General features: G+C 50.1%; 2 protein-coding genes across 2 annotated transcripts; one reads left to right on the top strand and one right to left on the bottom strand.

Annotated features, from left to right (window-relative positions):
- Positions 1-576: 576 nt before the first annotated feature.
- On the top strand, positions 577-1,749 carry AAFC00_001897 (uncharacterized protein; the record flags this gene model as incomplete). The annotated part of the gene is made up of 2 exons (XM_069341157.1): positions 577-773; positions 825-1,749. The coding sequence occupies 2 exons, from the start codon at positions 577-579 to the stop codon at positions 1,747-1,749; spliced, it is 1,122 nt and encodes a 373-aa protein (XP_069204668.1).
- A 6,003-nt stretch (positions 1,750-7,752) lies between these two features.
- AAFC00_001896 (uncharacterized protein) lies at positions 7,753-9,447 on the bottom strand (the record flags this gene model as incomplete). The annotated part of the gene is made up of 7 exons (XM_069341156.1): positions 7,753-7,820; positions 7,877-8,708; positions 8,769-8,855; positions 8,930-8,976; positions 9,049-9,276; positions 9,339-9,361; positions 9,413-9,447. 7 exons carry the CDS (start codon positions 9,445-9,447, stop codon positions 7,753-7,755), a joined length of 1,320 nt encoding a protein of 439 aa, XP_069204667.1.
- Between the last annotated feature and the right edge of the window lie 183 nt (positions 9,448-9,630).

Raw genomic sequence — 9,630 nt, 5'->3', positions numbered from 1 at the left:
ATCACAAAAACAATTACTTCTGTCCCTAGTCGGAGAAGTTTCGCGGTGGAAAACGTCCCAGCATTTCGGACCATACCCAATTCGCACTCGACCGTGCCAAGGACTTGAAACAGCTGCAATATTTTGACGCCATCTGAACGAGGCTTAGTGCCCCTGTAGCCTCCTTCCATGCACACCCGGACCGCAATGCCCGCATGGCCCGATAAGTCCATAATGCTAGTAACATTAGAAATACTGTATGATGTGGCTTTTCCTTCGACCTGCTGACCCCGGCACGAAATTCTGAGGTACACCGGCTGGACGATCCCTCCGGGCCTCCGGGAGTGCACAAGCCACTAGGTGATGTTGGCTACTAGCGTGCGACATGCTCGTTACTTGACTCGGCTGCATATCCGTCTAGCAATGGAGTAATTCCGCAAACAGCTTTTCGATCGTGTTTGGACGTGGCCGAAACGATATATAGATGTGCTCTCGTCGCACGCTAGTTGGGAGGTTCTTTCCCAAGTAACCCTTCAATTGCTCAGTGACCATTACCCATCATCCATCTACACTTGACAGCAATAGACAACACACATCATGTCGTCTCGTGAATCTTGCTCCCCACCTGCATCACAAGAATGTCAGAGGAAGAGGATAGCCAGAGCCTGTGAAGGCTGTCGCTTGAGGAAGACCAAGTGTGATGGTGGTAAACCTTGCCGCAAATGCAAAGCCAGCAACATTATCTGTACCACCTGGCGAAGCAAGAAGCCCAAGGACAAGGTTTACGCAAAAGGGTATGTGATGTGTTGCTATTGATCGAGTAAATGTAAACTAACAGAAAACAGCTATGTTGATGTACTCGAGCGACGACAAGCCCAGCTCATTGCCGGACTCGAAGAGACCTACCACCGTCTCGTAGCTGCTCGTTTGTGGCCCGGTCAGGAGTTGCCCGAGTCATCTGGTCACCCTCTTGTTCACGACATTCTCTCGGTCTTGCAGGTTCTCGAGACCAACGACGAGGACAGCGATTCCGAGACCGTCGACCATGAAGTTGAGCACAGATCCGTTGCCGACTCGACGTCAGCCGCACATTCGGATTCCCACAGCATGCGAGGAACACAGAGTCCTCCTGCCCAGTTGCCTGCGCTTTCGAACTCTGGACGAACGATCGCACCCCGACCCAGCAACGAGTCTGTTCACAAGTCGTCTCCCCTCGCCCTTGCGCCTTCATCGAAAATGTCTTCCAGAGCTTCATTACTTTCACCTATCAAGATCAGTGGCCCAGACTCATCGCTGAACGGCGACTCTAGCGTCCCCGATAGCTCGTTGCCAAAGTTGGAGCACACCATCTCCGGCAGCTCATCGTGCATTGATTCCGAGATGCAACCGCAATGGGCGAACGTTGGCGCAACGTTGGACAATTCGATTGTTATCCCCGGTACTCCTGATACTTGTTCACCTTGGGAGCACCAGTACTCCCCAGACATGACCGATCTGGGCATGGACATTGATTTCAGCCTGCCTGGCGAGTCATATGGCAACCGCACCCTCCTTCAGATGCAAGACCAGGCCAAGACGGCTTCAGCGTCACACTGGTGGATGGCCAACCCCACGCTCGAGAACCAATTTCCCGAGAGCATGGCCGCTGGTGGCTTGGACGAGTTATCGAACATGCTATACCGCGACATCTGCTCTGACTCGAGCATGATGGACATGTACCAGCAAGAATACGGACTTATGCCCGTTGATGGCACTGAGCCTGTCTATTGAAGAGTTATTCACAACGGCATGGTGGGGGCGAGAAGAAACCTAAACAATAAAACTAATGATTTCCTTTAATGAGAGGCTCAAGACCAGGCATGGTTGTTGATTTCACGAAACTGAGCGGGCGTTTTTCTTATAGACTACCTGTTTCGATATAGAGGCTAGAGGTTCGCGCGATAGATGCGCCCTCACATTCAGGAGTCCTCCTTACTGCGATGCGACCCTACAACACAAGAATTTATGACAGATTTATAGATAATGAGCTTCATTTGTATCATCAATATTGTTTCGATTTTCAGCCTCTCCCTCACAAGCATTGGTGCTCATGTCTACCTTTGCGCAAATCCGTCATTCCTTAGTCGCAAAATAGCAACGACCAAGGGAGGAAAACGCATTGGCCAAGTGAACGATCATCTAGACCAGACTGCAGCTCGAATGGTAGCGGTCACTACTGATTCTGTCAAACGGACAAAACGACAAGTCGAGATGCCAGTTTCATGTTTCGGCAGACATATAATCAACCGTCAGCAACACATCTTCACACAAGAGGCGTCGAGGCACACATGGAATCACGGTGGATTCAGGATCATAGCTAGCAACAGTCACTAATGCCCCCCCTTACATGACTCTTACACCACTTTCCATGACTCTTACATCACAACAAATAAAACAACAACGTGCAAGATGGACTTGATAGACCAGAATCGAACACCTAATTCGAATAATGGTCAATGGGCGTCGAGGGGCGACAAGTGAGCACTCCAGCGGTATGTCTCATCGTACCTGTGCACGGACTTGCGGTATCGTTGGTTTACCGGACGAGAGATATCCGACAGTCTTACACTTTTTTCTCCCGGGCTTTTTCATGGTCCCGTCTGTTCGTAAAGCTTGCAAAACAACAACCGACAGGGGAATGGGAGGACCTTGCAGGAAACACAATGGGCAGCGTGATACCATACCTTGTGGACTTTGCATCCAGCCTACCGTGTGAAGACGGTAAGGCCACCCCTTTTCATCTGCTGATGCTGCACTCGTGCGATGCACTAATTTTCGTGCATTCGCTCTGGTGGCTCCTCCTGTCATCAAAGGCACGCATTAAGGCGTGGTACCGTCATGCCGCCATCACCATCATTTTTTAAGGGTCATGTGGAATTGAATCCGCACAACGCGTACGTGCCTTACCCAGAAAACCAGCACAAATGCGATACAGTACTATATTATGCCTTAGCGTCAGGGTCAGCCAACGACTCCCGTCGTCGTCATTATGCTCAATGGGTCAAGGCGGACTGCCTCAAACCTGAATAGAGAGGTCAAGGGCCCAGAACGATGAGAGAACAGTGATGCAAAAGAAAGTGGTCCTCTACTGATCAACGTGTCGCACGCTATCCGCTGGCAATCTTTGCTCATTAATACCTGTGTGCTTGTTTGAGACGCCTGAGCCAAAAAAGGGGCTCAATTAGTGCATATGCCACACGACTCATGTCACCAAACGTCGTCTATTGACAACGTGTTGAGCGTGGGATGTGATATCGAATCTTTGCTGTACCCTTTTCACACAGTCGAGACATAGTCTGATATGAGGCGATCCTTACACATTGATAACATGGTCAGGTACGTCAGGCTGCATGCATTGTCTGGAAGAAATTGTACGCGAGACGGCGGAACGACGAATCGCATTCGTCGCATTGGGTATGCGTCTCCGAAAACCACTACAGTACACATTTCGGATAGATAGAAAAAACAAAAAGGGACGAACGACACAATTCGATCCTATACCTGGTCAAACGGCGGGGAGGCCTGTTGATTTTTCTCCCATGTAGTAATTGATATGCTCTAATGTACTCTTGTAGCCCGTGTATAATTCTGGACAGACATCTTGCGGTAATCCAGCAGCATGAAAAAGGCACAACGGCACGCAAATTCCGGGGGAAAGGCGGTGCGGGCGGTTAAGGTACAAGCTAAGATACCTTACCGATCCAGCAAGAGCTCTCACTCCCACGAAAGTACCGAGTCCGATACGACCAATGGTACCTTATCAGAACGAGTACCCCAAGCGCCCCGTACCCGTACCTGTATCGAGATTGGCAGAACAAAACAACCGAAACGGAGGGTCCATGCCGTGAATTTGCAGATCCCGCGCATCCAATCTTCGATCCCATGTTTTCATAGGCCACAATACCTTCATAACGATTGCTGGGCTGGGACAGAGAAGCCGCCTTGGCTGATCTTGATTGTCTTGCTCGAGACAAAAAAGCAAAAAGACGTTCGCCCTAGCACCCATGTAAAGCATCGTGGAAAAACCCCATGACAGACTGAGGTGGTTCGTCACCACTGAACACGAAGCACAGGCACATGTTCGTGTTTGAGGAGTGTAATTGTGACTTGCATTAGTCTCAACCTTCTTTTTGTAATTCTCACTCCTTTTCTGATGCCTTTGCCCTTTCCTTGTAAATCTTGTACAACAGTACAAGTACAGCGCAGCATAGCAAATAGTACCTACTTCGCCAACGGGCCTTCCCGAGTTCGTTTTGATCGGATTACCAAGGGTTATATCTCGGCCTGTACTCGTTCACCGATGGATGTCAAGCTGCTTGTGACTTTATACTTCTAGGTTCGACGCTTTACTTGCTCCATTTCTCTTGCTCTTTCCTATCTAGTAGCTTGTGCCCTCGGATCTCTATAGACTCGGATATACGGTGTACAGTAACCTTTGATATGATAATCAATTGCATAGTAGCGTATGCTCTGGGACCACAATAACCGCGCCATTGCCGAGAGAGAGTTGGCCGCGTTTCGAAGCCCTACACATATTAGATATCATACGCTATCCACGGCAACAGCGCATCAAGCCGCTCAAATATGTCATCATGTCCAGCAATAATGAGAAAGGGCGACAGTGAGTTTGATAGATCTCGCGATCCACTTGGCATATAAGGTAAGCACTTTTTACAGAAAACTCCTCCTGCTTGGCCATTTTACCTCTTCTTTGCTCGTTCCCGGTCCTTTCTTGGCTCTGAATTTCGGTGTGAGATCAACCACTACTGCATGATACTGTCGATCACAGGGAAAATATTTGCAAAACCATCCTTCGTGTCGCAATAGCATTCCCCCTTTAGTTCTCGACCCCAATACACTCCAAGTCGCGTATTATATCACGTCTTCACCTTTCCGGCCCGCCAGCCATCGGATGGGCCAAGAAAATTGTATGGCATCTCTGGCGCCTTCCCGGACGCTTACCTCGTGTGGCGTCCTGGGCATTACTGAATGATTGATGATATAGTAATAGTGTCCGATTGCGTCTTTCTATATACGATATACGGCAGCACGGCTCTACATGAAATTGCCAACATCCGATATAGTACTTCGCTGCTACCCCTGTAATGTCACCTTTCCAGATTTCGTATGCGAATGGAGTACTCGACGAGTGTGTTCGACGTCATTACCGCTGTTATGCGCCTCAGTCTCGCGCGAGATAGCGAACAGAGAATGGTGCTGCTACGCCGTAGCGAGTACCCCAATTGGGATAATTCAATCTTCGAAGCCTTGCAAAGTGCACCAAGACATCAGTCCAAGAGTGACTCACATCCGGCTATATGTCTGATGGTGAACAAGACCTGAGCCAAGACGATATTGCCGTCAAGTCACTATTACATGTGCGGACCTTGGACACCTCTCCTGACGATGATGGAAGATTACACCCACAGACCTATTTTCTTGTGGATCATGGACTAAGCAACGAGGAGTCTAGAACCGGCATGACGTTTTCACGCCCTGAAACACCTCGCGATGAGTGCGTGAGGCAGGAACGTGGCGGTTATGGGCTGATGCATGGGGCTCAAAATATTCATCCAGAATCGTGATATTCACCCCTGTAGTTGCTTGTAGAAAATGGTCGACCGGTACGAATCCAGAGAAAAATAAGGACCGTTGTACCAAGTAACCCGATCCCGGGGACCTTTCGATCAGGCCCTTAGGGTTTCTAGAAAAGTTAGGAGGATGAAGAAGAGCAATGTTGTGAATGTACCAAGTAGTCCGAGCGTAGCGGATTGTGTACAGGATATTGCGGACTTGTCATCTTTCGATGCGGGATGCATGTTTCGAGAACCGAAACCTTTTTTTCACGCCGGTAAGACACGTGCGAAGCGATAAGGTTGTACGCATTAACCAGCATGTCGGTTAAGCTAGCAAGCCATTCGAAAGCGCGAGGCGTCCGGTGGCGCAATGTACTTGTACGTAAAAAACCGCCTGCAACAACAAAAACCATCGAAACAAGTGAAAATGTCATATCAGGCAATAAGAACCACGATCTAGACGATATTGTGACCACTCGCTCGACCGGCGGACCGTAACTATTGTCAAGCCATGCACGACATCTGGACTCCATAGTCACGCGAGTTGTAGGCGAGAGGCTTACGACGGTGAGGTGCGTGGACGTTTCCGATCAGTAAGCCTTGTATACGCAAGGTACCTACCTTAGTCACTACGAAGGACTCGAAACCCTAGAAGCATAGAAGTTTCGAATGCATCGTTCCCGATCACGGCGACGTCGTGCATAGAACAGTTCAGAAATACGGGGTAAAAAGGGCCTTGCAGACAATAGCAAAATTGGACCCTTAAGATACCTGTACCTTACCAATCTCGTCATCCCCAAATCGGGAAGTGACGTCTTCCTTCTCCCTCTGATCCCACCTCAAACCTCCGATGAACATGTCAATCTCGATGATGCTGGACACGATGACTATGACCTACAACCACTTGTCCCATCTTCGATGCGATCCGCTTATTCTTGCTCTGCTTCAGCGGACCACCGGAGTGATCTCCAGTGTTTCGACAGCACCCGCTCGCGCGATTAAGGTTATAAGCTCTTTCTCTCCTGCGGGTTCATGCGGGCGTGACAGAGCGGAAGACAGAGCACTTCTACTGTACTTTTCTCTGATTGAAGTACAGTACAGCACAGAACAGAACAGAATCCTGTGAGGAAAGGCAAGGCACAGTAGCGTGGCATAGGCTACGATCAAGTCAACCTTAGCACCCAGGTTCATAGTGAGCACAGGCGTTCTGCGGAAACACTCCACGCGCGACCGGAATCGACTAATTGCTCTAGATGTGACTTGTATGCCCTGCATAGCAGTCGTCACAGGGTTCTGTCTCCATTTCAAGGGCCCTCACTCATCCACTCCAAAACTCTACCTAAGTAAGGTACTGTACGGTACAGTACGAGGCGAGAACAGGTTTACAATACGATACGAAGTACGAGTTAACCCTACTTGCACCTGCGGAAATGGATCACGTTTGATCGGCCCGGGCGGCTACGCTATCAGCGCGTCCCCAAACCCAAACTTCGTCCGACGAGCGCAAACGCAAAATTGCACCGCACCCGATGGAAAGAGCTTCCAATTCCCGAGTCAGCGATAGGTTGGAGCCGTGAGCGGGACGGCGGGCTGCTATCCCGTCTTCTTGGTCGACGGTACTGCACCTTCTGTCCTATTGTACTTCGTATTGAAAGTTCACAAGTTATCCGAATCGGGACGAAGATAGGGAAGAAGCCGTCTTGCCGTGTTGTGCACTGCTGATGAAGCCGTAGAAGTCAGGTTTCATGCTTAGACTGACGGATATTCGAGAGCTTGTTTGAGTTATATGTGGTGGTACTTGAGGTGAATTGTGTATTAGAGCTGGGGCTGCCTTGCCTCGGGTATAGTGCTGTATACCTTGCAATGGAGGAATCATTGTCTTGGACACGAGGCAGTAGCCAAGCGGCGTTGGGAGTGTTCATTAGCCTTGGCATTAGACCTTGAACTTCCAGTGTTTTACAGTAGGTCGAGAGCTTCACGATAACTCTTGATCGCCTGACAAGCGTTGATAACAATACAACCTCGAGAATGAATTGAAGTTTAAATATATTCGATCTTCTCCCTTTTCTCTCCGCCTGGAAATTGGACAATAGGCTACCTACAAAACACCATCGCTCATTACTCTCTACATCGACACGACTACCCTGCCTGCCGCCTCTCAAGTGCTTCCAGGGCCACCCAGAAGGGCGAATCTTCGCACGATGCTGGGACCGTACTCGTCGTATTCTGTAGTGTATCAGCAAATCTGCAGTAGTAGCTCATGATCCGCGACGACAACTCACCAGCCTTCGTGTGACAGTAAGATCTGAACTCGGGCGTTTGACCGAGCAATGAACCACCGAACCACGGACCGTGTCTTTGCCTCTTGTGTGTGATGACCTGCACGTCGAGACCGCCAGACTTGGCGCCACCAGAACGTGCTTCAGAAGCCTTTATGCGAGCATCAACAAGATGTCTGATGTCTCTTTGCAGTCTGCGGCCAAAGTCCTTGTAGAGAGTAGATCCACCAGACAGGACAATGTTCTTGTAGAGACCACGACGGACGTCAATGGGCGATTGCTGGATCACAGTGTCGACAATGTTGGGCAGAGGAGTGAGGAAGTCTGAACTGTAGATTTCGGGGTTGAAGAAGATCTCGGGAGCAAGGAATTGCTCATATCCGACATCGACAGTGACACTCTTCCCGTTGGGGTACTGGATGGGGTGCTTTGCGAATCTATCAGGGTTCTGATCGAATCGTGCAAACTCCTTGACAATGTCCGGGCACACGTAACAGAACTCCTCCTTGATTCTCTCGGCGGTCTTGAGAGAGCTATCGGGCTCGCCACGGTCTCTCAGGAGGGATTGCACAAAGTAGGTGATGTCTCTACCGGCAATAGGGACCGACTTGATCGAGGATCCGATAACGTAGCCCTCGGCGACAGGGATGACGTGAGTCACACCCTCACCGGAGTCGATCACGGTACCAGTCAGTGATCGATCTTGAACTTTACTGCTAGTCCAGGATGCAGCGAGAGCCAGTACGGCCTGCACAGCGATGTAGAGACCGGCAACGTTGAAAGATTCGAACATGATCTCAGCGACTTGCTCACGGTTCTCCGGAGGGTTGAGCGGCTGCAGGATATTAGTATATCAAGGATGAAGGCAGATGAGTCGAAAGCAGATACAACGAACAGGTTCGGTGAGAAGGAAGTGGTGATCCTCGGGCTCAACGCGGAGGTATTTGAATATCGAGTTTGACCAGAAGCGTTCCATGTGGTCCTGTGGTGTGTCAGTTGTCAGGTACCGACTTGGCGGACGCTGCTGCCTGAGCAATGTTTGTCAGATGTGCATACCCAGTTCTCGACCTGACCGTGACGGATGGGATAATGAATGCCGTAGCCTGCTCATATCAGCTCCCTTCTGTCTTGTCCATAACAGAATCCTGTTTTGTCGCTTTTGTGTCAACACGTACCAGGTCCATTTGCAGCGTTGAGAGCCTCGTCACCGATGAAGAAGTCAAGATCCTCAGTGCCCCTCTTCCCAGAGAGATGTCCACCTGGACCAGCTCCTCCGGTCAAAAACGACGGCTTGTTCGCGACAGCTGGTCTTCCTGATCCTGATCCTCCTGCTCCTCCTGCTGGACCCTTTGTTGCGATTGCTGTGGGGAAGACGAAGGAAGGAGAGTCGTTGCCGGCGAAACCTTGAGTGCTGTGTCAATTGGGGGTTGCAAGGGGTATATCGTATCGTGCGAGAATGGCGAACCTAGCTTGGAGTAACCGGTACCGCTGTATGAATGTCAGTAAGATGCTCGATGGTGCTGCCTGACCACTACCTACTTGTCCATGACAACGGCCGGGGTCTGGTTGGCCATCTTGGTCGACTATGGGTGAGATGTATTGCCGGAGCTGGCGGTATGGAAGTTGCAGCTGATTATGCGTGACTCTCGACGACTCACGCAGGGCAGGCAATGGCAATGGGCAGAGACGTGGAAAAGTAGTGATGGTATAGCGGGAGATTCACGCTCCCACAGGCGACAACGTTACGTCGTCGTCGT

Source organism: Neodothiora populina (genome assembly GCF_041146345.1).
Source record: "Neodothiora populina strain CPC 39397 chromosome Unknown canker_contig_13, whole genome shotgun sequence".
Lineage (NCBI taxonomy): Eukaryota > Fungi > Ascomycota > Dothideomycetes > Dothideales > Dothioraceae > Neodothiora > Neodothiora populina.
The sequence above is the reverse complement of the archived record's forward strand: the minus strand, read 5'-3'. Positions and strand labels throughout refer to the sequence as shown.